Source organism: Pungitius pungitius, chromosome 6 (assembly GCF_949316345.1).
Source record: "Pungitius pungitius chromosome 6, fPunPun2.1, whole genome shotgun sequence".
In the NCBI taxonomy this organism is placed as follows: domain Eukaryota; kingdom Metazoa; phylum Chordata; class Actinopteri; order Perciformes; family Gasterosteidae; genus Pungitius; species Pungitius pungitius.
In genome coordinates, this window is record NC_084905.1 from 21,358,027 (window position 1) to 21,384,586 (window position 26,560).

Sequence of the window (26,560 nt, forward strand, 5' to 3'; positions counted from 1 at the left end):
AGCTATTGGTTGAAAGAATGGGACGAAAATATGAATACGATTATGGGAATTGTAGTCCGTAGTTTTAGGACCAATTTCCGGGTTTCTTCATATTTATTATTTGATTGGTTCTTTTTTAATGCTTTTAAATCGTTATTCCGTTTGAATCCAAATAAATAAGATAACATTAACTGTTACATGCGCAAATAAGAGATAAAGAAAATGTAAAGTATAAAGTGATGACAAAAAAGGTATAAAGTGAAAAACGTCATGGGAAAATAGTACTTTTAGTGTAGTTAGTAAAGGGGATTATATTTTTGTAAAAAAAGAAAGTATAAGTTTTTCTTTTTCTCTCTTCTTTATCTAAATGATCATATAGCCTTTTAATCTATTGATTAACATTTTTCATTTTAAAATGAAATGGAAACAGACGTTCTAGAGAAGGATTGCATTTCTACACCGTCTACTATTTAAGTTAAAGATTAATATACTTACTTCACTACTGAATAAATAATGGGTAAATAGTTGAAACATTAACTTTGTGCCAAAGCAAACAATACAATCCACACAGGTTGGTTGGATAATTTAGATAAAATATTAATTGACTTTTCTTTACTTTTTGGGAAATTTATGAGTTTATTCCCAACAATAGCTCTAATAACTTTTAATTTCCTGGAAATCACAAGATTAAAATTTTTAATAACTATTTTCTTTGGATATTCCATTCTTACTTTATTCAAAGTATTTCAACGTATTTGTTATTTTGTTTTTCTTGTAAAATTATAAAAATATCACACCTTGTTATTCTTATATTTTTTCTTGGAGAAAGGTAATTTAAAACTAACATTTAAAATGCCCAAAATGTAAAAACAATCCTCTGCAGGTTGTCAAAATATTGAGACTGTAAATAGATTTGAAATATTAAAAGAAAAACAAGAAAACTTCAGTGATGGTAAACCAACCATTAACACGGTCTTTTAACCCATTCATAATATTAAAACAATTTCCAATGAAATCACAACTTAATTTTTTTTATTGTAATTTAATATGACAAAAGCTCAAATTAAGATAGTGGATGCTTTTAATATTTCATTTGGTTAATGCTTTGTGTATTTGGTTGTAATGAGCTTCTTTAAACATCCGATGTTGGATGTGGAGAGAATGCAGTGGGGACGATTCCCGTAGGACCAGTACGATGAGAGGAAGGATTCATGGTGTCATAGAAGCATCACCAACGAGGTGCAGCTTCAGCAGGTGGTCATGAAGGACATTTCTTGCATTTCTTCTTCTCAAACATCCTGCTCTGAAAGTTGTTTTAAACTTTTAATAACTTTTGGTTTTACATATTTTGAAACAACAACAACAACAACCATCTTTTTTTTACAAAAATGCAAGAAGACATTTCCTTAAACTTCTTTCTACAAACACAGGTATTTGTAAGAAGTCCCCCCCCCACACACCCCTGACCCCGCCCCCCAATTACAGCTGACTTTAAACATTTCATTTGCAGATCCATAAAGTTAAACCCAACACAAATCTAACCTGAACAAAAGAAGCTGCGACTACATTTAAACACCAACATTGATATTTACAGATCAGGACCTGGTTACCGATCACCTCACGATCACTCTTCTCCTAAACAACGACTGTAGAGTGCATGACTATTCAAATACAGAAGGGCCATCGGTCAGTGTGACCACGGACCACAAACACACCTGCAGGCGTCTCTGCTTCCTGGACTCTAGAAACCAGCAGGTGATCTCCTGACGACAGAAAGGTAGCACACCTTTTCTCTCACTCTCCCCCGAAGAAGCAGAAGTCCGGCGGTAACAAACAGAACCAACAGACCTTCGTTAACAGGAGGGGGGGGGGTCAGGGGGCCTCACAGCGAGGTCTCCAGGCTGTGCAGAGGGCTCCCCGGACAAGGCGGCAGCCCCGCTGAGCCGGAGAGGGTCTGACCCGGCAGCGGGAGGACGTGGTCCAAGGCGCTGTTGTTGTGAGCGGGGGGAGGGGCGGCGAGCTCGCTCGGCGGGGGGGCCACAGAGTTCGGCTTGGTGGGAGCGTCGTCCTCGCACTCCACCTCGTCGATCAGCGGGATCTGATGCGCCGAGTCGTCGATGCGGAACTCGGGGTGGGTCATGAAGCTGTGGATGGAGCTGCGGGACTCGGGCGTCTCCAGGCCTTCGTAGGGGGACACGCTGTCCCTGAAGGCGTTCACCACTCGGATCTGAAGCAAAATCACAGAAGATTACAAGAACAAGTGGAAGTAAACAAACCCTCTGGCTCACAGAGGGAAACAAACAGCAGACTGCAGGCCAACTGGCAGCTGGCTTCGGATTCTTCTGCCATTAGGAGTTAATCCGGTGGATTAAACTTCCTGTTGCCTTTTGTTTGGACCCAGATATTTTAAAAGATGCCGCTGCTGGTCTGTAAACCCTTTAGATGGGAATCCATACCTGCGTGGTGATGCGGTTGAGGCCGCGGCACCAGAGCACCTGGCTCTTCTTCAGCTCCATCTCGCCGTGGTCGATCTCGTTGGCGTCCTTCATCTCTTCCAGCTCCTCCTGGGGGATCTCCTCCTGCTTCCTGCCGTGACCTGCCGTCGTCAGGAACTTCAGCCAGCGAGTGGGGACACTGGACACCAGCTGGGAGGGAGGCCAGACACAAGAGCATCACTTCCTGTTCATCGATACCTCTGTGACCACCTGAAGGCTGGGAGCGTTTCTATTGACTAATGATGACAATCACTCATTATTTGGTGTTTTTCATTTACTGTTCATGTAAACTGACTCATCACTTCCACTTTTAACTCAATCGTGTATTTCTTCGAGGCCTTGAGACAAATGTGTGTTTTGTTGCCCATGTCCCATAATTACAATACTGGCCAAAAGAGTCTCACCTGTCCCCACAGGAGGCTGCCGAAACCAAAGAAGATGCACCACAGCCACTGCTCGGTGTTCAGGGGGACACAGCTGAGCGCTTTGCCTCCAAACTGCACGATGACGATCTACCGGAGGGGGGAGAGAGAGAGACGCGCTGTCATGGGGGGTGGGGGGGGGGGGGAACCCTCCCACCAGGGAGTGACCGGGTAAGGCGACGAGCCGCCCCCCCCCCCATCGGGGGTTACCTGTATGATGAAGGTTCCTAGGAGGATGGAGCAGAAGATGAGGTTGTTGAAGATCCCCTCAAACACGTTCCTCTCGCCGTGGATTTTGCGGGCATTGATCTCGTTAAAGATCTGCATCAGGACAAACGTGTTGAACACAATGGTGTAGTGTTCGGAGGGCGGGGCGTGGAGGGGGGCGTTCCTGCCACTGTCGATTTCAAATAACGTCTCACCTGTGAGAGATAGGAGCACTGAGGTGAGAAATTCAAGTCCACCCTATTGTCCATGTATTTACCTAAAAATTCAATTCATTCGTAGATATGAAATAACGATTCAGTGTTTGGTTTTACTGTCTGTTTGAGAGCCTGAAGCTGTGGTGCATTCACTGACCTACAAAGAGCAGGGTGAAGATGACAGTCAGCTGGTAGACGGCGTGTCCCAGGATGTTCTTCATCATTGTGCGGGAAATGAGCGGCTGTTCGCGCCCGTAGGGGCTCCTGAGCAGCAGCGCCTCGGTGGGCGGCTCGGTGGCCAGAGCCAGAGAAGCGAAGGTGTCCATGATGAGGTTCACCCACAACATCTGCACAGCTTTGAGAGGAGAGTCCTGGGACACGTACACAGACCTACTGTCAGGGTCAACACCATCTACCCGGAGTTACACAACTGTAGACTAACAATGAGTGTTAGACGTTGACTTTCAAGCAGTACAATATGCGTTAATTGTTATAAGTTATGTTGAAAAGGAGAAAAGAATCTATGACCTATGGAAACATAACCATATTACAGCCGTTTTAGCTTTCGAAGCTCTGGCACCCAATCGATGTCAGATCACCTGCTGATATCTAGATATGTACCACGTTTATCTGGGTTGCCTATATTGTGTGCCGGTGCTGACCTGAGTGATGCAAGCACCGGTGAAGGCCACAATGACGGCGACCACGTTGACGGTGAGCTGGAACTGCAGGAACTTGGAGATGCTGTCGTAGACGTTCCTGCCCCACATCACGGCCTTCACGATGCTGCTGAAGTTGTCGTCTGTCAGTATGATGTCCGACGCCTCCTTCGCTACATCCGTCCCCGCAATCCCCTGCACAACACAGCCAGGGGTTAGCTTAAGATAAGCTAAACATAAGCCTTACACTAATCCTGGATCCTGGTCCACACAGTGGGTTTTACACTTAAACGGTGCAGGGGACTGAAGGATATCATGTGATCATCTAGATGCTTCTGACACATTTCTGTCAGGATCAGCAGACCAGCAATGGATTCCCAAAATCAGAGTGAGCAGAATTCCAAAGATTTGGGAGAGCTTGTTTATCAATTAAATCAATTTGCAAGAACTTGATGAAATAAAAATACAAGCCTGAAGAAGACTCAACGCCACAATCTGAATGTTAGAATACATTGTTTGTCCTTTATTCCCCTGGCTGCTCTGGGTCAGGATATGACAGCGGTTTGATGACATCACCAACAATCGTTACCATGGCAAAGCCAACGTCCGCCTTCTTGAGGGCGGGGCCGTCGTTTGTTCCGTCTCCAGTTACCGCGACAACCTGCCTCTTCTCCAGCGCAGTGCTGTCAATGATACCTGATGATGGCAGACAAACCCGTCAAGATGCGTTCTCATGTTGACATTTTATTGTAAGCACTATAAGAGACAGCAGTGGAAGAATAGTTTGACACACATGATATAATGATCTAATAATACTAATACAAGCAATAAAAATAGCAACCAGTAAAATATATTAAAGACTACATGTCTCAGTGTCTCTAACCTTTGACCAGAGTGTGTTTGTCGGTTGGGGACGATCTGGCAAGGACTCTCAGCCTCGGCCATATCGCATCAATAAGCTCTTGCTGAATCTGCAGAGAGAAAAGCAAGGAATATCAAATAATTTAACTCAGGCAAAACTGCAGCTTGGGAAAAACTGACACTTATTTTGACCCTATAAATGGACCAAAAGAGACTCAAAGAGGTGGAGAAGAAAAAATAGAAAAGTCTGCCTCACATCTATTTCTCACATCTCTCAGAATCTGTATCCACCGTTTCCCCTGAAACGGATCAAATGATTGAATCCCTGATTCCACCGCTCACAGCTGCCTTCATGCCGGAAGCTGGTGGCATCTTAGCTGCTCAATCCAGCATTTGGTTAAAAACCAGTAAGCAAACACATCAAAGCTCCTCGCTTCCTTCTCATCTCTGTTGAGGGTTGTACGTGCTCACCATCGATTGGGCTGAAGCACAAGTCACCATTTAAACTGTCCTGGAAACTTGTGTTCAGTTGGTTCACATAAGACAACGTGGGGTTTAAGTGCGTTGTTGTGATTTGAATAAGAATAAAACCATTCATGTTTGACCTGTCCATGCTTGTCGCGGATCCGCTGGTTGAACTCCATGCCTTCCATGCAGATGTAGTCCTCTCCACGTTGCAGGATGCCACATTTGGAGGCGATGGCCCGGGCAGTATCGATATTGTCTCCAGTCACCATGCGGACAGTGATGCCGGCCCGCTGACACTTTTTGATGGCGTTAGGTACCTGACGAAAACCACACTTTTGTTAATAATAATAATAATAATAATGAGGTTTTTTCTATCGCCCTTTTTTGTAGTGGCAAAAAAACGAAGAAACAAAACATTTGCCTTGGAGAGAGCCAGTTGCCTTTTTGCTGTGAATGCAGTTCTCTTTCAGTTTGTTGCAATAGGCAACCTCACTGCTAGATATCACTACATCCTACACATTGGACCTTGAAACAATCCTTGCCCCAGATATCTCCTCCAAACTGATGTCTCCACCTGAGGACACATCTGCAGATACTAGTCAGACTGATTTCTTCACTCTGAGACACAAACTCTAGTGTAAAAGCCTCAAAAAGTACCTTCACATCAAGCAGCAAAGCGTCTCAACATAAGAATGGATGATAGTGTTGTTGATCAAATTGTATGCGTGTTTACTGTTGTACGGCGGTTACTGGTTAGTGTCGACGTACTTCAGGTCGCACGGGGTCCTCGATGCCAACAACGGCGATGTAGGTAAGGCCGGTGAGGATGTGGGCCTCGTCTTCCCAGTCAGGCTCTACGTCAGCAGCAGGGAAGTCTCTGAAGGCGAGGCAGATGGTCCTGAGGCCCTCCGACGCCATCGGCTCAATCACGTTCCTTATCAGGTCGTCTCGGTCCCGAGACTTGAAGGTTTTGGCCTTGCCGTCGGCCGACATTGTTTTACAGCACCTGGAGCCACATGAAAGAGTCACGTGATCAGCATCTACGCGACAGCAGAGCCGCGAGAGCAGAAGAAGACCTACTTCCTGAGCAGGATCTCAGAGGCGCCCTTGCTGTACATTCGGTAGCTGCCATCGTGGTTCTTTAGCACAGTGCTCATGGACTTCCTTGAGGAGTTAAAGGTGTAGACCTTGAACAGTTTCTCCTCTGGGAACTCGTTGCGGACGGCCTGGTAGTCTCGGTGCAGTTCGAGGGATAATCCCAGTAAGGCACATTCAGTCTTGTTTCCCACCTGGCGCGGCAGCCCGCCCTCCTTCTCTGCAGGCTGCAGGGAGCAGCAGCAACGAGGTTAGAGAACACAACACACAACGCATCCTAAATAGACCACACAACAGACCACTAACTTCTAGGATACACAGTCACTGTGTTTTATGCTTGTTTAGACAGCAGGTTTTCTTTAGCATCAAACCCTCGTCAGAGCAGTTCAACCCAAGATGAACGTTATTTTATCACAAAAAGCTTCAGGAGGCCCGAGGTAATGAAAAACTACGGATCAAAAAATTGTTTTTATTGATTTTATTTTTGCCAACCATCTAATGACGAATAACAAATAAATAAATAAGGATGGGGCTAATGAAGGCCGGACCCTGGTGGCGGTCTCAGGCTGACAGAAGGAGACGGTCACTCCGAAGCGGCTGGTATCATGTGCGTATGTGCCGTGATCTGTGCAGTGATCAGATGAGTCCTGAGCCGCTCTCTCAGCCCAACGCTTAACCCACGGAGCCTCCTGAATGGACGGCTATTTTTAGAGCTCACCATAATCTTGGTGGTGTAGGCGCAGTTGACCCCGATGCCTTGGATGAGCAGATCCATGCTCGGGCCAGAGATCTTGCTGAGCTCCGCCACGTTTCGGTAGAGGCGTCCTGAGATGTGGGCCTGCACCACGGTCATGCGGTTCATAGTGAGCGTGCCCGTCTTGTCGGAGCAGATGGCCGTGGCGTTGCCCATCGTCTCACAGGCGTCCAGGTGGCGGACCAAGTTGTTGTCCTTCATCATTTTCTGAGAAAAGAGTAAAAGCAGCGTTCCCCGAGTCTCAGAGCTTTGTCCTGAATTTACCAAAAACATTTAGAGAACAGTGTTGGATCATTAGGCCCAATAGTACTTCTCTGGGGAGTGAAATCAACACCTCAGAACTGTCCCAATGGAACTGTTCTCTGACATGAGGCCAGTTTTAACCACACAAATGTAATGTTTGAAGAAATCATTTGGAAAATGAGAAAAAGAAAAACATAATCTGACTGCAGGTGTTTTTTCCGGCTTGCATGGCGTATTCAAACAGACCTTGACCGAATAGGCCAGGGAGATGGTGACGGCTAGAGGGAGACCTTCAGGCACGGCCACCACCAGCACCGTCACACCGATGATGAAGAACTTCACCATGAACTGCCCGTAGATGGAAAGACACTCATTGGTCCAGGGGATCCTCTGGATCAAGAAGGTATCGACCAGGAAGCGACTGATGAGGATGATGACGGTCAATGACGACATGCACAGACCTGAAGACACAGACAGAGATTCAGAGACGGACAAAAAGAAAATCAGATAATAATAATCCATTCTGCGATCTTGGTGATGGTAGAAAACACAGTGAGAACTAAAAAAAACTAAGTGCTGAACGATGGGAAGAACAGCACAGCAGGTTTCCTGTTTGTAGTCCTCCAGATGTTCTGCAGCAGCTTGTTTCCTGGCGGTGGAGGTGCTGTTCAGAACTCAAACGACATTCACACGGTCTTCGTACCCGCTTTGCCGATCAGCACAGCCATTTTAGTCAGCTTCCCCTGGAGGACCGACTTCTCCTTCTTTGGTGGGTTCTTCTTCACTGCTTCTCCGCCCCGATTGAACGGCTGCACCTCTGCGTCTCCGTCCTCAGCATCGTCTGCTGGAAGAAACAGAGACAGTAAAAAGATGATACTCAGGTAACATCTTTATACGCAAGTATTGGAGGAAGACGTCTCTAGGTCTTCAAGTAGTTAAAAACTGTCAATGAAACTGAAAAATCCTGCAGATGTCTAACAATTAAAGACCTGCTGGGAAGATTCTATTCAAGCCATTGAGGTTTTTATATGAAACCATAACTTTATCATCACTTTTCAGTTAAAGGGTTTATGTAATTCTTATTTTCAAGGAGAAGCCATTAGACAGAAAACATCAGATTTAAAAACACTGTTAATAAAGGTTCATACACCTTTTGACCAATGGATTTTCATGACTCATTTCCATGACCAAAAATGTTGTGAAATCTCAGTGTCTACATGAAAAAGTGAACAATGAGAATCCCAATGCATTCCATTCAATTAGGAAAAACATTCAAACAAATCATTCACTTCTCCAAACTAGGTTTATTGAAATAATTCCACAACATACCAGTGTTAAAACGACTTTTAAAAACATACCGGTGCCTGAACCAATACTTTTACTTACTTTTTTTACTTCCAATTAGAATGTATTAAGAATGTATTAATTGGATATTAGGTTGACGCTTTGCTGCATAAAATAAAGACGAAAAGAAGCAAACGATCTACTGTCATTCTCGTAACAAAGTCACGTGTCTGCAGCTCAATGACAAACAACTCAAGGTGCGTTCACTCAGGGCCAATTATTTGTGCTGAGAGTACGAGAGCGTCCTGCCTCTTCAAAACCATTTTAATTATTTTAAACGTATCTTAAATGAACCACATGAACATATAAATAACACATTTCCATGACTTTTCCAGGCCTGGAAATTACCATTTAAAAAAATTCTATGATGGAGGCTTTTTTTTCTTCGGACATGTTCAAACGTAATTTACCTGCATTTGATTGATTTGAATATTAGAGCATTAGTGAGGCAGTATACCTCACATCCAGTGAGTGACTCAGTCCTTTGTATATTTTTCTGTATGTGGCCCTCGAGAAAAAGAGTTTGGAATCCCCTGCTCTAGAGTAAAAAAACATTCTGAACGTACCTTTCTTGTGCTTCTTTTGATCCTTTTTCTTGGCTTTCTTTGCCTTCTCTTCAGCTTCACTTTCACTCTCCTCACCAGAGAGAAGCAGCTTGAAGATGATTCCAGACTGAGAGTTCTCACCTACGGCGGTGACCAACATCTTGCCAGAGCCCTCCATCACATGGGTCCCTGAGAGAGAGAGACGCACGGGAACTTTACCCGACAGCTTTGTGGGCCGGTGAAGACTTGAAGGTCAGGTAAAATTGCCTTTATTTGACTTGCAGTAATAACCATGAAGGGTTTTTCTTTTTAGTCATGACGTAATGTCATGTGAGGAGAGCGGAGCACCTGAAAGCAACAAGACGTCCTTGTCGACAGTCTTCTTGACGTGATCCGACTCTCCGGTCATCGGGCTCTCATCAATCTTCAGGTCGTTGCTTTGAATGAGGATTCCGTCCGTAGGTAGTAGGTCACCTGGAATAAAACACACACAAAACAAGTCTTTGATTATTTGAGGACAATGAACTATTAATAATACATTTGAACTTTTAACGTCCACTTTTTTTATTCCTTACTGCGACTGTACATTTTCTTACTGCTCTGCGCCAGTTGCTAAGACACACAAGGTCATTTATCGTTTTCAGATGAAGACCCTCTTCTTCTGAACGATATAACCAGCAACAGGGTGCAGATGTTGTGCTTCAGACTGCTGTGTGAGTCTGCACGTCGTCGTTGGTGCTCGTTGTAACGCTGTCACTCTGTTTCATACGACCTGTGTGTTCTCCTCAGGGCTCACGGCTCATTCGACGCTTCGTACTTCTCGCGTTGTCGACAGTTCTCCTGCACTCAAAGGTACAAGAGCGCTTCTCTGGTCTAAGGAGCATGATATCGTGTTCTCTCACCGTACTTCACTTGTGCGATGTCGCCGACCACAATCTCCGACACTTTGATCTGGACCATCTGACCCCCTCGGACAACGGTAAACTTCTGCTCCTGCTCGATGCGGCTCTGAAGGCCGCGGAACTGCTTCTCTTTGCTCCAGTCGTTGAAGGCCGTCACCAGGACCACGCAGGCCACCGACAGCAGGATGGCAGCCCCCTCGATCCACCCGGCCTCCGCCTCGCCGTCGTCCTCCACGCTGACCGCCGCCCTGCCGCAGTCTGAACAGGGACAACACAAGCTGCTGTTTAGAGTCATGTGTCAACATTTGTCTCCTTAACGTTGTATGTAAGAGATAAGCAGTCATCAGCAAGCCTAAAGTTCGGCATTTGGCCCCCACCGAACAGACAGCTCCCAGACCAGATGAGTCACTGTAGATTTTTGAAATTTTCGGTTTTATTTATAACAATATTCAAAATGTATAGATTTGTTGCATCAAAAACTCTTATAAGTGAATTAAACTAAGACAAATGTGTATTTTCTTTACTTGCTGTTTTTGTGAACAGGGACTGCCATTTCCAGCACTTTGCATTGTGGGATCAGTAAGCGAGGTAGTTCGGTCCGCTGCATACCGAAGAATATTTCAGTATCAAAACCATCTTAAAAGTGACATATTCTCTGTGCTGTACAGCAGATCGATTCATGACGATGTGAAAGGTTGATTGTGCGTATTCAAGGGAGAAGTTTGAGAACAGATTTTTTCTTTGTTGGACTTACTTTGCTGAGCAGCCAGATTCTCGCAATGTTGCTTCGAGGGATGAAATAATTTTATTGGATGTGGGTGTTCATTTCTGTCAGAATAGGGCTATGCATAAAATGAATATGATATATAAAAGGTCTTATTTCAACTGTTTGAAATACACGTATCTCAACTCACTCCGTTTTTCAACATCAGGAGGACTGTAGAAAGAAAGGCCGAGTGAAATGATGGCGGCCACCTCCAGGATGATGAGAGTAACATCTTGCAGGGCTTCCCCCACTAGCTGCAGAAAGGTTTTGGGTTTTTTAGGAGCGATGATGTTTGCTCCAAACACCTGTTTTCTCCTTTCGATGTCCTCAGAGTTTCCATCTAAACCTGCAACAGGAGACATAAGGACACCGTCAGAGACTTGTATATTTAATGCTTTCTCCTGGAAGCATTTCTTCTTTTTGTCTTAACGTAACAACTTGTGCCGTCTCTTTGTCCCTCCTCATCGAAACAGAGACTGAAGATTAGCAAAATCATCCACATTGTTTTAGAAATAGAAGTTCTTCCCAGACACACATCCTTTCCCATGTCTCTTTGTATTGCTCTGTTAGCTAACCATGATCTTAAAATGTAGTTTTATATGAGCAGGGTAGCCAGTTTCACTCTCATTTCTCTCACTTAACAGGAGGGACAGGTGTTCGTGTGTAGCCAACAGTCCTCCATAGCAGTTATCGTGCTAAACTCTAAGCCCGCCCCCTTTCTCTCCATCCAATCAAATGCTAATGATTTGATTTAAATCCCTCTTGTAATTCCCCCCTCCCTCACCCTCCTTGACCACACAAACTATGCCCCAGTCACGCATGGCAAAAGACCAGATAACACAAACAACCTATTTTCCATGTGCCCGTTTTGATTCCCTCTGTATGCTCACTACTCTGATGTAGTCATGGTGACACGTTGTTGGTATGACAGTGGTGTTGTGTGTGTGTGTGTGTGTGTATCGAGTTTGTGGGTGTGCAACGAGAGAGAGAATGAGAGAGAGAGAGAGAATACGCTCAGAGCAAATCAGCAGTCTGCGATTGATCCAAGCAGTAAAGACAAAAGGCAAAGACCAACCGACTGTAGGTCGCCACTTGGAGAAGCAGTCTAGGATTTGGCGAGAAGGGGCACATCTAAATGAATCTGAAGAAAGTCTCTTTTTTGTTGGAAATAGAAGGGCCTACCTGGGTGTTTGTTGTGTGGAGTGTGAGCTGAGGGGTTTCCTCTGAGGAGCAGAAGGACCTGTCGGGACATGCTCACATCCCTCTGGACTTGGGTTTAATATCAGGCACCTCTCATGTTCCACAAAAATGAAACGTGAAAAGTGAGCCGAACCCTGAGCTTTCAGTGAGATTACAATCTCAGTAAATCAATCTGCCCCCCCCCCCCCAGCTGTCCCCTTAAAGACACACAGAGAGGTAAAACAGTGCGATTGATTTTCTATTGATTTCAAGCTGCTTCTGACATTTTACTCCTCTCTGCCAGCAGGAGGCCAAACACTGAAGGTGTTTACGGAGTTTAAGGCGGTCAGATTGAATGACTTAATGATGAAGAGGAAAATGTCATGAGGAAAATAAGACGCACTGTTTATGATCCGAGTCTACAGGTCAGCACGAGACACCTTGTGACATACCGAGTCTGTAGTTCAGTACGAGTCGAGGTAGGGCTGCATGCTACGGCCAAAAATCCAGATCACGCTATTGCTCTTTCAAGTAAACACATTCATTCGTTGACCCCGAAAACGACCGCGTCTACCTGAACAGCTGCTCGCCAACCTGTTCGCAACTGGCCGGCTCGTTAGCGTGTTAGCTCGTTAGCTTGTTTTGGCTGCTAGTGTTGCCACCAGAGGCTCGACAGAATTTGCAATAAATCTTTTTCTAATCTAACGTAACTTAATTAATTAAAACCAAAAACCCTCCAAACAGACGCACAAGTTGTGTTTGTGCATCTCAGGTCTCTCGTCGTTCCTGTCTCACTCTTTTCCGTGTTTTCAGAGTTACTTCTTGTTGTGAGCTGTACCCAGCATTAGTATTATGTTTATATGTCACAAGATGTTGTGTTGTGGTGTTTTACCCTGTTAAATAGTTTGTTGTGGGTTATTCATTGTTGTTATAAAGTTATAACCTCAAAGACTCAATCTCAACACACATAAGACAACTAGCTCTGACCGCAGGACGCTCTGTGATGACGTGTAAAAATAAAATCTGCCGCCTGCCGAAGAGCAACTTCAGTTTCTAATGGCGTAACACCGGTATGAGAAGTCCATACCGTAAGATCTCATACCGGTGCACCGTTTGAACCGGTACTGCTGCCCTAAGTCCGATCGTCCGAACCAAAACAACATAGTTTGGATCATTTTAACTTTTATCTGCAGGTGACCATCCAGAGATTGAAGTGAAACCACTGGGTTAATGGAAGGAGGGAAAGAAATCAATCTGAAACAAGATGGGTCATTTGCCAAATAATCATGTACTGATATGTAGTAAAAGGGCCGAAACATGTAAAAAGCAGGATGTTGAGCTGTCTGAACCTTTAGCCATCATCGGGCTGTGGAGTCTAAGTTTAGCAGATGAAGTTAAAGCGTAAAACTCCTCCGGTCATCTGCTGCATGAGAACACACCAACAAGTGATCCGCCAGCCCCCCCTCCAGGATTCAGCAGAGGTCAAATCATGATGAACAGCTACACGGGCTTACCAGCCTCAATGATCATCACTGACTACATTACATTAATTAGTATTATGTCGGATATTAATCGTGTCATTCTGCTCTGCAAATCACAGGGATAGCAGCTATTATTAAATGAGTAGATCTCTATTATCTAAACAGACTGTGACCATTTTTGCATGATTGTTAGCTTGAATAATCATGGCAATTCAAAGATAATGTTAGAAGTCTACTAGCAAATGAAAAGGGAATTACCTGTGTTTTTTAATCAGCTGAGTTAAACGTGTACTTGAGCTCAAGAGACGGAAATATGTTTATATCGTTTCTAGAGGCCGAGGATTTATGTACAAACACAACAGCCACCTGAGAGACAATTGAACCGCTATCCACAATCATCTGCATGTAATCCTCAACTAAAATATCATGATTGTGTCAGGATATTTTATATTTATTGTTTTCCTGGTTGAATTAGTTCTGCCCATTTGTGTGACATTAGGAAACAGAGGAAAGATTGAATTGTTGTACAAAGCAGGTATTTGGTATTTTGGTCTATGGTCTATATTTGAATGCAGGAAACAAAAGATCACGTTGCATGTGTCTCATATCGTCCTGAAGCTGAACAGGAAGAAAAACAGGACCAACAGAGGCTGAAGGACACAAGTGACTTTAACCATCACACAGCAGCCAGTCCCCTGAGCCAGAGTGAACCTGGTATGCACCCTGTTGGTTTTACACGGGGAAGGGTCTGTGATTCACTGCCGAAGCAGCCTGCAGCATCATTAGAAAAAAACACAGATCATATTTAGAGGGGAGCGTCACGTTGCCTGTGGTTAAGCTGGCATATCAGCACTGTTATTTGAGAGGGACGGTTTCAACATACTTACCTTCAATAGGCAACGTCCTCAGTCTGGAACACAGTCCATTAACGTCTCCGTAACTACTCTTGATGGTGTTTAAACAGTGTTCTCCTCTCAGGTTCATGAGGGAGCACAGCTCCTGCAGTGTGCAGCCGAACTCGGCTTCGTGGTTGGACTCGCCACGTGGGCCATTTTTGGACCCACGAAAAGAGTTGTTGGCCATGTCTCTTTCCTCTTGCACTTGACAGAGGCCTCCCAAAAAACACAGACTCAATGGTCAGGTGCTGATCTGGCCATACAGGGACTCTGTGACTGTAGGGAGACAAGAGAGAACGCATCATTTTACAGCTTTCTTTGACAAATGAAATAGCGTGAGGGCAAAAATGCCGACATCTCAAAGGGGCTCGTTTGGCTGCAGGAGACCAAGTTCATGTCTGATATTATTTCAGAGGAAGTGGGGTTTACAATTATGTAAAGTAAAACAGATATTTGATTACATTCAAATACATCTGTCAACAAAATTGTAATAAAACCATAACTATGGAAGAAAAGGCAGAAACCTCAGGGAGCGTTACTGAGAAGAGCCGAGCTGTGTGTTGACTGTTGAAACGATCCTGACTACAACACTCTGTAACCAAAACGTTGGGAATCGTCACCACATTTAACAGCATTTTCCCCAATATTAATATGTATGATGTGTAATTATAGCTGTAATATAATCAGAAGCAATATATCAAATTCATATATTATGTTTTGTTGTTGTTTAGGCATTAGATCATTTGATTGTTATTGTTAGGGTTGAACATTGAAATGCAGATCACACTCCCATTTTACTTCACATTCAGACGGTTTAGCAATGATTTACATTTGTTTGAATCCAGTTTGAGATGAATTTGGCCCAATTCGTTTTTGTCCACCTATATTCATATCCAACCCTTCCTAGCACAGTACATTGGTCAGTGGAATGTATAATACATCAACAGTGATTAAGGCAATAAAGACAGAAAACAATGACTAAGAAGTGTCTAAAATATTTGAACATTAAAAGGTTTGATTGAATTCAGAAAATGACAATCAGGACCTTTGACCAGTCGATTGACTTTGGACAGTCGTGATATATTATTTCTCTGGTGTGGAGCATTGTGTCTGCTGTGTGAACTGACAGCCTTCATACATGTTCCTCACAGGTTGTGACCTATGTGCCTTCAACTGTAATCTGTGTCAATCAGTCAGCCGAGGCTTAATCTGAGCAAGCAAGGAGCAGCTGTTTGAGGCCGAAGGGGAGAAAGGGGGAAATAAATAAACTGCAATCATCACTGGTCACATTGTTGGATGAGCTTTGCTGCTCACTGTACATAACTAGAGCCTCGTTACCAATTCCAACAAATAGTCCCAAGAAAAACAAAGAGATTCCGTGTACACCAGGAAACACAAGAGGAGCTGTAAATCTGCACAAGAGAGATGCTGCAACAGGATTTTTTTGGATCACTTAGTCATCAGAACAGTACGTAATACTACATAAACTAGAAGCTGTTTCAAAAGTCCCGGCTCTCTCCACTGACAAAAACAGACAGCACTGTTGATAAAACATTGTTGTCACTTTCCTTACTCCTGCACTGAAGAAGATAACAGCTTTACTTACAGAAACTTCCCCCATCGCCTCCTGTTAGCAGCAGAAGGTATTAACGGCAGTCCGATTACTCTCAGCAGCGTCACACTCACAGCTCCAGCAACAACCCATAACCCGGCCACGGCTCCTCGGCCGGCAGTCTGCAGACTTGCTCCAAGACCCAAATTTACTCCCCAAACCAGCCGTTTCTTCTAAGAAATTCCCGTTGACCTTCAGAAAGCTCACAGCCACGAGCAGCACTCCATCGGAGTAAGAAACAGGAGCTGGCTAAATGATTATCTGAGGAAAGCCTTGCCTAATCTAATTAGACAATCTGTGGGTTCGGTGAGCGCCAGAGAGACTGCTGCTGCTGCAGCAGCTCCTCCTGCTGAGCAGAACACAACAGGTCTGACACGAGTCACAGAGCGGCTCCACACACAATGGCAGGTCACACCCCAAGTCGGCACATCCACAAGGTCAACACGCACTCACACACATACACTAAACAGTCTAAACAGTAACAGACCGGATTCGTAATCTTCACAGTCTTGAAAGAAAAGGTGCAACGGGTGGCCAGGTAAGAGTGTACCACCAAAGGGAAGCAACCTCCAGGACACAGCCTTTCAACCCGCTAATTAATATCCATCCTCTTCTCAGCGCTGTTACTGCATTCGATGTTGTTCACTACCGTTGTTTTTTTTTTTTTACAGAGACAGACACAAAACTCATGGACACTTCCCTTCCCCCCACTATCTGAGCAGCACTGATGCCGGTTGACGTCAGGTGACACGCGCGCACACACACACACACGCGCACACACACACACACACACACACACACAGGTGGATTACGGCACATAGAGTCACAGGCGGATTAACTGAACACACACACAAAATGACATCACTTTTTAACATTTGCATGATAGCGTTTTAACATTGAGTTGGCATGAGCTTTGACCCCACACTATAATTCATTCTAACAAAGATTTGTTTTAGGACTCCGTGGACTGAATAGCCACACATTCACCAGCTTCTCAGAGCTCCGATTCTTGCAGCAAGAAAGCCATGATAACAAATTAATTTTTATTCTACTACACACAAGTCAGATTTAGGAGCAAGAGAAATAATAGGGGGACTTTTGCGTTGTTTTTAAAAAATGTTTCTTTACTTAGAACCCACAGCCCCACACTCCAGTCCGGTAGGCGGCGAGGATGCACCTGTACGCTGGTTCCCAAATACGCACGGACGAAGTGACGCGTCGCGGGAGGAGTGGTCCTATCAAATTTGCACACAGCTGATCGTGACGTCACTCAACAACATGGCGGACTGGAACAGAGGTATTATTCTTTGACACGTACTCACTTCTAAATATTGAGCCGTTGATCGTCTTTAGCAGTACGACGCTACCGTTGCGGGAGTGCGGTGGAATTTTAACCACAAACGTCGGATCAGGCCAACAGTGCGTTTAGATCGTTAGTTCACTTCTCCAAGAGCCAAACTGGAGCTCAGCTAGGCTAACTAGCAGAGGTGTTTAACTGCTTCGCGCTGATAGGTTAGCCATATTATCCAAGTCCGGGTGAATCAAACCTCCCGGGGTCTCGTTATAACTGGTTAAAGAGGCGCAGCATTAGGTAAACGTTAATTCTGCTTCCCGCTTCGGGAAACTTAATTTTAAGTTGGGGCAGAAGCAGGACCACTGTTTTCTGTAACGTTAGTAACCAAGTCAACTGCCGGTGAACAGTGCTCTATATGACAGTAAGAAACTAAGTGGACCTGTCAGCAGAAAACTGCTAATTAAGGCCGTTGAGTCTGTACCTGCTTAACGGACAGACTAACGCTTCTTCATTGGGAGAAGATTTATATTAAGGAACATATCTTAATGTATTCAACTATTTAACAAACAGACCCATTTAATAACAAAAAATCGCTTAATTTGAGCGTTAATGGACGTAACGTTAATCACTTCAGCTTACCTTTGGAAACTGGACCGCCATTAGCTTGCCGTCCCCCGTTAGCTTGGACAGCCGTTAGCTAACATTCGTTAACTTGACCGCCTAATTGTTGACTATTTCCCCCAAATTACTAATTAAATAAATATGAAAAAATATTCATTTCTGCAAAGTCAGGTTTTTAACCTGGATTCGATAATGTTACGTAACGTCAGGTGCCATAATTTAACTGGCTAGTGATTTATAAAAGTGAAGGAGTCCCCTTGCTGTCGGACAGGAAACCCCGTAGCATGGCACCGGACTGACACGCCCACTTTAATAATCAACCTCTATTTGAAGCGGAAATTATAAATCAGTACGAAGTTGTTTGTCTTAATTTAGAAAATATCTATTTTGTCATGTGTTCAGCTTTTTGCTTCCATAAAGTGATACACGTGGGGGCTCGGGACATTATTTTGTATTGCTTCCATATTAGTTTCCATTTTTACAGTGAGCCATAGTTTCCTGATCAACCTCATGTTACATTTGTGATCCCCCCGTGTTGTGACCAGGTCACGACTCGGTGGACGACTTGCTGGATCAGGAAAACAAACTCCTGGCTGAGAACCTGGCCACCAAAGTCTCCAGGCTGAAATCGGTGAGCCACCACCAACAATTTCTTCACCTTCCCGTTACACTTGAAACTCACACAAATGCAGGAAGAAGTGTCTTAAAACTTGCTATTTGCAACTCTGACAAATAAGTATGCTTTTTTTTTTTTCTTCAAACAAAGTATTGTATTGAAGTCATGACTCCCTCGTAAACATGAGTTTATGGTCTCGGCCTCTAGTTTCAAATCTTCTTCAATACAACAAACAAATAGACAGAAAGTCTGCTTCAGGGCGGGGCTTATTGTGATTGACAGGTCTCGACACGAGACACATACAGAGTCTCGTTTCTTCAAATTCATTCCCAATCAGGACAATGCTTTCTGGACGATACGGGGAAGAGTTTAACACTCAGTTTGTTCTGAATGTGTTTTGTCTCTGAACCTGACAGCTGGCGTACGACATCGACCGAGAGGCTGACGATCAGAACGAGTATCTGGACGGCATGGTGAGCACTGACCGATAATGTATACAAATATTTCATTACAATGCCCCCCTTGGCCTGCCCCCACAATGTTCTTTTCCCATTCAGGACTCAAACTTCCTGAGTGCGACGGGTCTGCTGAGCGGCAGCGTGAAGCGCTTCTCCACCATGGTGCGATCCGGCAGGGACAACCGCCGCATCCTCTGCTACGTCTCCGTGGGCCTGGTGCTGGTCTTCTTCCTGCTCTACTACATGGTCTCCAGGATTCAACGCTGATGGCGGAGGGGGGCGGGGGGTTCAATGAAGGAATCGGCAAGGAGCTGATATGGATCTGCGAGCGTAGGACTGATGTCATCGCTGTGCTTCTGCTGCACGGGAGTGAGAAAATTAACGGGAAGTAGAGAGAAAATCATATTTTTGTTGAATTTACCCAGGGGGTGGTGGGACGATGCTGCTACCAAAGATACTCGCGTCTTAATAAAAAAAATCATGCCGGCACTACTTGTGTCCCCGGCTGCTGCAGCCCGGACTGGATGTGGAGGAGAAGGAGCCTGAAGGCATCTCAGGAGGGAGAAGGATCTACGAGCTCAGCGTCCCGGTCCCAAACCTACGCAACTATTTTGAAGGTGGCAAACTTATTCAGAGAGCAAGATTCCGGACTCAAAAACCAGCATCTGCAAGAAATCAAATGGAATATCAAAGGAAAATGGAAAATGTAATCACCATTAGTGTGGGACGCGATGCAGCACCTGGCAACCGCCACTCAACTGCTCAATTTAACCATCTATGTGCATTTGGCCCCCGAGAGCGTCTCATGACACTATTGATCATGCGGTTGGTTGCCAGGGAGACGGGGTCACAGGAAACACTGTGTGGTTCCTTTGCATAATATGACATGTTGGTAGCGGTTCTGTATCTATGTTATTAAAACATTCAAAATAATTTCCTTTTTTCATGTGTTCACATTCCAATTGCTAGTTAACAATGACAGAAATGGCTTTAATTGTAATTTGTTTGCGGTCTTTTTACGTGTTATTCAGGTTCTGTTCATTATGTAGTTGGACTATGTATACAAATATTTATATATATATATATAATGTCTAAATGAAATAAGATATTTTTGAATCCTTAAATATCAGAAAATAAACAAGTCGAGTTGCGAAATAACTTTTAATCCTGATTTAATGGTAAATTATAATAAAGATGTTACTTGTGCTTCCACTCAACTACTTGTATTCTCCTTGTATCTAAGTATTTTACAGTGAGGTATCAACTTATCAAATACTTTTTCCACCACTGCCTTCATAGCAAAGCTCCCAATTAATTTATATTTTTCTCTTTATTTGTATGTATTTACAAGACACTCCGTTTTTCACCTAGATGCATTCATGTGAAAATAATAGTGAAGAAATGAGTTTATGGGGAATAAAATATTCTAGTTCGGGCTATATCCGCGTGTGTGTGTGTGTGTGTGTGTTGGCCGCTGTGTGTCGCTTCGGATCCACTCGTGTTCTTCCGGTAGTCTCCGGTTCATCCTTTTCGAGAGACTTCATGAAAAAAGACAAATGGCCGAGCGGCCGTAGTCTCTTTTCTCCCGACTCGTTCTCTCGGTTCTTGGGACGCAGCCGCTGCGTTTCGCCGCTTCGGGGCCCCGGAATAACCGTGCGCGCGGCTCGTCCCCAGGCTCGTACCGGGCTCGGCTGCGCTCGGACCGCGGCTGCTCGGTGGCGTTCGGCTCTTGTCGTTTCGGCGGGCGGTGGAATGGACGAGGCGGACTCGGCCACGAAGGCGCTCGGGCTGGATGAACCGCCCATCGACACGCCGCCCGTTCAGGAAGTGGGCTCGGATACCGAATCGGAGGCCGAAGTCACCACGATGGCCGTGATGGCGGATCCGGAAAACCTCGACATGGGAGCCGAGTCCCTGCCGAACTCAGACGAGGCCGAGGCGGCGTACGCAGGCAAGCTAGCAGGGTGGCGCTGAAACGCACAATGGCGGCTGCGCTTCGTGTTCAAACGACAACGCGCAAACAGAAACACACGCGTCTGTTGTACTTATCACTTCTTATCGATTTAAGTGATTCAGACACCACCTCTCACATAAAGTCTCACAGCTCTTCAGGAAATCTAATAACCTGATCGATCAACACCTCTGTATTATTGACAAACTCCCATCGCTTTATTTTAAGATCTGTATTTGCATCTCACGAATATATTTGTACTCAATTAACTGATTTTAATGCGTTTACAAATTCGGCTCTGACTAAAACCACTAAGCAACTTTACAACTTTTTTTTTTTTTTAAATTCTATTTTTTTTCTTCTAAGGTTAGTTTGTGAGAATAAATGGTGTGAAGAGCTCCCCCTGGTGGCCAGACGGCGTCACCGTCCGGAGGGCTGCTGCCCAAATAATGATGACAATGCAACATTCTGCAGTCAAGTCATGTCTCAAATGTTGAAGATGCCGCTGAAAGGCCGCTTTCACATCGAAAGAAGACAATAATAAGACCTATAATGACAAATGTAGAGGGGTTCACTGTTGCCATCACAATACTTTGCCGGTGCTTTGGTCCCTTCTATCCAAACATTAATGATGTACTGATGTGAATATTTGAATTCTTGTTGGTAATCAGAGGTGACCGCTGTGACGGTGGCGGACGTTCAAGCTGGAGAGGACAACGTGTTTACCACGACGGTCGCAACCTCAGGAAGCCTCCCTGAACACGTGCTGGTACGCTCCGTGCTGCTCTTCCACAGCACCATGCTTTCAGATTTTATTATACTTTAGAAAACAGATGAACACGCACGGTCACACCTGCAGACAGCAGGGAATGATAAGATATGGTCACGGTAGAGTTTCAAGAGAAGTCCCCAGATTCACTGCATCCTTTATCGGATAGTTGAATATGAAATATCTCCGCCTGAGGGGGGAGGTGCATCTATCTGATCTAGTGTCCTATCTTTACCACTTGTGTGTTGGTGTGACTCAGAGTGGCAGAACAACCCTCCAGCTGGGGGATGGTCTCGGCACCCAGAAGGCCACCTTGATCGTGGTTCACACCGACGGCAGCATCGTGGAGGCCACCGGCCTCAAGTCCGCTGCATCGATGGCATCAGGTACGCATGCATGCACACACGCACGCATACACGCACGCACACATGCACGCATGCATACACGCATACATACACGCATGCACGCACTGAGAAGGCCCTTGAGTGGCAGCGAGGGCCTCCACGCTCTCAGACTGACCCACGGGTGTGTTTGTTTTGTCCCCCCTGCTCGTGCCTCAGGGCCGCAGACCCCGCCCACCCCGCTGACTCCGCCCCAGGACAAGGACTCGTGCTCCAAGTACAACTGGGACCCGTCGGTCTACAACAGCGAGCTGCCGGTCCGCTGCAGGAACACCAGCGGAGTCCTCTACAAGTCCCGGCTGGGATCAGGTGATCCGACGCACCTCGCGCTCTCCGTTCCTAAAGTGGCAAAACCACAGGAGTTGCCATGGAAACGTAACCCTCATAAACTGGCGCTTCTGGTTTCAGCCAGTCGGTCGGTCCCTCCTCGCCTGCTGCGCTGTGAACATGGCTCACTTCATTTAAAAAAGGCTCTCTTATTTATTTCTGTATTCTTCTCCATTTATTTTGATTCATATTTCTGTGTTCAGGGGGCAAAGGTCGCTGCATCAGACACAACCAGCAGTGGTTTAGTCCCACCGAGTTCGAGGGTCTGGCAGGAAGAGCGAGCAGCAAAGACTGGAAGAGGAGCATCAGATACGCTGGGAGGCCTCTGCTCTGCCTCATCCAGGTACTACTGCAGTACTCCTACAGGTACTACTGCATACTGCAGTACTCCTACAGGTACTACTGTGGATTGCTGCTACACAAACAGGTGTGTGTGTGTGTGTGTAGGAGCGGATCCTGAACCCGCATGCTGCTTCCTGCACCTGTGCAGCCTGCTGTGACGACCTGACCGGGGTGAGTCGGTTTGTATGTTATGTGTGTATATTATTATATTTAATCGCATTTATGTCATAGTTAACTCAAAATAATTTAAAATAATATGAATAATGTCCCTTCGTTTATTTTTGTTCCATTATTTTTTATTTTAATAAAAAAGAAAAGAAAAAGATTAACATTTTTTAAGAAAATAGTGTATTTATGAATATGTACATGTGTGTGTATATGTGTATATTTAGGGATGACGTTAAAAGTGACAAATTTCTCAAACCTCGTGGTCGGACATTTTTGTGATGTCACTAAGTGACGAAAGGTTTATTTTTTTTGTTTCACTCTGCCAAAGAACATTGAGGGACGGAGCACTTTGTCTGATGAGCTGAAGGAACAATCATTTCTCATGTTTAATGATAAAGAGTCACTTTGTGCTCGTCTTCCTCGTCAGTGTCCAAAGGACGGAGAGGCTGTGGAAGCAGAAAACATCAGCATGGTGCGTCTTCCTTCCTCCTCACAGCTGTTTGACCCCCTTCATTTGTCTTCACGTGACATCTTTGGCTCCTTTAACTCTGGGAGGAGAATCTCTGCGTCGCTGATGTTTCGTCTCGTCTCCGTCAGACGGGTCCGGTCCGTCTCTTCGTCCCCTACAAGAGACGGAAGAAGGACAACGAGCCGCTGGTCGCCTCCCCGAAGAAGGAGCCCCCCGCCGCTAAAAACATCACGCTGACGCCGGGGACCACGTGTACGTCAGGTGACCTCGGCCCGACCTCTGATTGGTGGAGGGAAAAGATAGTTTGTGGTTCAGGAGCAGCAGGTTTAGGTCCGTTAAATCCAATTATTTCACAGCAGCTACAAATTTGTGTCTTTGTCCCTTTTAAGATACGTTCACATTTCATGGAAAGACCCTAAAATTGTGATGTCATCATATCGCTTATGGAAGGATTTGAATGAACGAGTGTCTCCGGGGGGGGTTGTCTGACGCGTCTGTCCTCCCCCAACAGTCACGGTGTCCCCGTCGGGACAGTTCACCACCTCGGGCACCTTGACCTTCGAGCGTACGCCGCCGGGGGACGCCGCCATCATCTCGGAGGGGTCGCCACAGAGCGAGGTGTTCGCCAGCACAGCAGGTAGCGGCTCCGCCTGTGATGTCACCGATGGGCCTGTGATGTCAGCGATGGGCCTGTGATGTCACCGATGGGCCAGCGATAGGCCTCATCACTTTTAGTGTGACAGGTTATAAATATCATCAGGAATGTGAATGAAATGAATGAATTAAAAAGATCTCATAATGAAGACAAATCATCTGGTTAGCAGCTGTCCAATGCATCACATGTGCAAAGGATTGTGGGTGTAGGAAAGCGTCTGTCCCTCCATCTCGTCTTTCATGTAGTTTCTCTTCTCCTCTCAGTGCTGACGGCGCTGCCGGCGCTGGCCGTGACCCCTCAGCCGCTTCAGGCCAAGATGGCGGTGACGGTGGCGGCGTCTCCGTCGGCCGCGCTGGTGAGCAGTCTGGAGGCGGAGCCTCTGGGGGGGGCGGGGCCGGTGCTCATCGAGGGCCAGAGGAACGCCTGGCTGCACCTGGAGGAGATGGCCAACACGCTGATGAGCAACGTCCAGCAGCTGAAGGTTCTAATCGAACAGGCCAAAAACTCTGCCGGGGTCAAAGGTCAGGGAGGCAGAAAGGAGGTGAGAATACACACACACACATCAGGCCTTCCTCATTTCTCCATTCTGTGCCTCCTTTTCTCTCCGATCCTTCTGCTTGTGACCCACAAATCAATCTCAGTGCCCAGTTTGAAAGACGTGTGTGTGTGTGTGTGTGTGTGTGTGTGTGTGTGTGTGTGTGTGTGTGTGTGTGTGTGTGTGTGTGTGTGTGTGTGTGTGTGTGTGTGTGTGTGTGTGTGTGTGTGTGGTGTCAGTTGTTTCAGAACCAGATCACGTTCCAGCAGCCGGACGAATCGGAGGTCAAGAGGAGCTCTGACATCACAGAGATCATCATCAACGTATGACTCACACACACACCTACACACACACACACACACCGACACAATGTCATCTAGAGGTTGAGACCATAAAGTCACGTTTACAGTGTTTACTGAGGGAATGAATCAATGTAGAAGTGGAGTCATGTTCTCGTCCGTCCGTCTGCCACCTTTAGTCATCGTTGTGTTCACCTGCTGCAGATGTGCGTGAACTGCGGCCGCGTGGCGATGAGCGAGTGCACGGGGTGTCACAAGGTCAACTACTGCTCCCCCTTCTGCCAGAGGAAGGTGAGACCCACGGAGATGAAACATGAATGAAACGTACGACTTGGTGCAGACGTTCACAGCTGGTTTTTGGGGGGGCTTTTCCCCACTGCAGGACTGGAAGGAGCATCAGCACACCTGCTGTCAATCAGCCGGGGGCGTGTCCGTCCAGGAGGAGGAGCCAATCACAGCCATGGACATGGACAAAGTGAAATGAAAGACAGGAAGTCCTTGTAGGGTCTGAAGAGGAGCGGGTCTGTTCTAAAGACGTACGACCTCCTCACAGGAGCTTTTATTGTGAAGGTTTGTCCTCCGCAGGGGACAGGAGACGGAGGACCCAGCTTTAGTTTCATAAAGACTGCTGACACCAAACTTTATTTCGGATTATCAATGAATCTGTTGACACTCTATTTAAAAAAGATTTTGTTTTTTTATATTTATGTTTTTTACTGCCATTTTTACTCATTTGAATCATTTGAAAATAAAGGGCAACAGTATTATATTACAAATACTGTGATGTATACTTCCCCCCTGGCTGATACTTAGGACGAGTCCTCTGTTGAGATGGTATTTAATGGTCAGATTGGACTTGGAACACAGTGTTTTACCTGAAACCAGAACGGTCGAATGGCGTCCTGTGATTGGACGGATTACAGGAGGGAAACCTAGATTTATTCTATTTAATCTAGACTCACCTTTGTAGTTATTATAGAACACTTATATGATTTTTTTTTTTATCATTAGTTTTTTAAATTATTTTTTTACTCTAAATTGTGCCACCCAAGCTATATGTAAAATATCTGGCTGTCCATGAATCTAATTTAATAAATACAATCATTTGAAATTATTAATGAGGCTCTTTTTTTAAGAATATAACTTAATTTCTCTTGCGTTTTTCAGTCTTTTTTTCAGACTTTATTAAATAACCTCATCATTAATGAAAAGCAGATTTCAGGTGTTATTATTATTTTTATTAAACCCCTCCTCCAGACACATTTCCGTATGACATTTTGTTTTTCATACGATATGCTTTCATATTGAGTTTAGCGTCTTATGAACCTTGTGTCACGATGACATTTGTCTTTGGATCATGAAACGTTGACGACCTTCAGACGACCTTCAGACGACCTTCAGGCGTTGTTCACCAGAGGACGAGCTCCTGCAGGGACGACCTTTATTAATGAAAAGCTGCCAGCATGGAATACTCTTAATTCAAGTATAATTACCTGGATTTGTGTACTGGAGCGGGATGAATGTGGGGGGGG

At 45.3% G+C, this 26,560-nt stretch overlaps 3 protein-coding genes across 7 annotated transcripts; 2 read left to right on the forward strand and 1 right to left on the reverse strand.

Annotated features, from left to right (window-relative positions):
• Positions 1–1,452: 1,452 nt before the first annotated feature.
• On the reverse strand, positions 1,453–18,465 carry LOC119196119 (plasma membrane calcium-transporting ATPase 1-like). 3 transcript variants are annotated; one of them, XM_037451563.2, is made up of 20 exons: positions 18,057–18,465; positions 14,503–14,787; positions 11,104–11,301; positions 10,190–10,447; positions 9,636–9,761; positions 9,309–9,476; positions 8,102–8,239; positions 7,645–7,859; positions 7,120–7,362; positions 6,387–6,628; positions 6,075–6,312; positions 5,444–5,623; positions 4,861–4,948; positions 4,567–4,673; positions 3,981–4,172; positions 3,476–3,689; positions 3,107–3,318; positions 2,879–2,986; positions 2,436–2,624; positions 1,453–2,206 (listed from the first exon to the last, which is right to left on the reverse strand). In XM_037451563.2, exons 2-20 carry the CDS (start codon positions 14,696–14,698, stop codon positions 1,862–1,864), a joined length of 3,657 nt encoding a protein of 1,218 aa, XP_037307460.1. In that variant the 5' UTR covers positions 14,699–14,787; positions 18,057–18,465; the 3' UTR covers positions 1,453–1,861. The 3 variants fall into 3 exon arrangements, with proteins under 3 accessions (XP_037307460.1, XP_037307458.1, XP_037307459.1); XM_037451561.2 differs by having other exon boundaries at positions 8,102–8,242; XM_037451562.2 differs by lacking the exon at positions 18,057–18,465 and adding an exon at positions 16,118–16,754 and having other exon boundaries at positions 8,102–8,242.
• bet1l (Bet1 golgi vesicular membrane trafficking protein-like) lies at positions 17,271–19,921 on the forward strand. The gene is made up of 4 exons (XM_037451569.2): positions 17,271–17,420; positions 18,584–18,669; positions 19,071–19,127; positions 19,212–19,921. Exons 1-4 carry the CDS (start codon positions 17,402–17,404, stop codon positions 19,377–19,379), a joined length of 330 nt encoding a protein of 109 aa, XP_037307466.1. The 5' UTR covers positions 17,271–17,401; the 3' UTR covers positions 19,380–19,921.
• Positions 19,922–20,063: 142 nt separating this feature from the next.
• deaf1 (DEAF1 transcription factor) lies at positions 20,064–26,070 on the forward strand. Of its 3 annotated transcripts, none has more exons than XM_037451566.2 (13): positions 20,064–21,063; positions 21,735–21,832; positions 22,092–22,218; positions 22,393–22,542; positions 22,764–22,903; positions 23,008–23,073; positions 23,498–23,542; positions 23,668–23,869; positions 24,051–24,176; positions 24,458–24,735; positions 24,969–25,052; positions 25,233–25,319; positions 25,411–26,070. In XM_037451566.2, the coding sequence occupies exons 1-13, from the start codon at positions 20,484–20,486 to the stop codon at positions 25,510–25,512; spliced, it is 2,085 nt and encodes a 694-aa protein (XP_037307463.2). In that variant the 5' UTR covers positions 20,064–20,483; the 3' UTR covers positions 25,513–26,070. The 3 variants fall into 3 exon arrangements, with proteins under 3 accessions (XP_037307463.2, XP_037307464.2, XP_037307465.2); XM_037451567.2 differs by having other exon boundaries at positions 23,668–23,800; XM_037451568.2 differs by having other exon boundaries at positions 23,668–23,791.
• Positions 26,071–26,560: the final 490 nt, after the last annotated feature.

Excerpts from the sequence above, each read along its gene's own strand:
- bet1l (XM_037451569.2), top strand. Across the intron at positions 18,670-19,070 it reads AAGTCTCCAGGCTGAAATCG|CTGGCGTACGACATCGACCG; the intron begins GTGAGCCACCAC and ends TGAACCTGACAG. Across the intron at positions 19,128-19,211 it reads ACGAGTATCTGGACGGCATG|GACTCAAACTTCCTGAGTGC; the intron begins GTGAGCACTGAC and ends TTTCCCATTCAG.
- deaf1 (XM_037451566.2), top strand. The coding sequence starts at position 20,484 with ATGCATTCATGTGAAAATAATAGTGAAGAAATGAGTTTATGGGGAATA. Across the intron at positions 22,219-22,392 it reads CGCTGCATCGATGGCATCAG|GGCCGCAGACCCCGCCCACC; the intron begins GTACGCATGCAT and ends CTCGTGCCTCAG. Across the intron at positions 25,053-25,232 it reads TCACAGAGATCATCATCAAC|ATGTGCGTGAACTGCGGCCG; the intron begins GTATGACTCACA and ends CACCTGCTGCAG.
- LOC119196119 (XM_037451561.2), bottom strand. The coding sequence starts at position 14,698 with ATGGCCAACAACTCTTTTCGTGGGTCCAAAAATGGCCCACGTGGCGAG. Across the intron at positions 8,243-9,308 it reads TCAAAAGAAGCACAAGAAAG|CAGACGATGCTGAGGACGGA; the intron begins GTACGTTCAGAA and ends TGTTTCTTCCAG. Across the intron at positions 4,173-4,566 it reads CGGACGTTGGCTTTGCCATG|GGGATTGCGGGGACGGATGT; the intron begins GTAACGATTGTT and ends TGTGTTGTGCAG.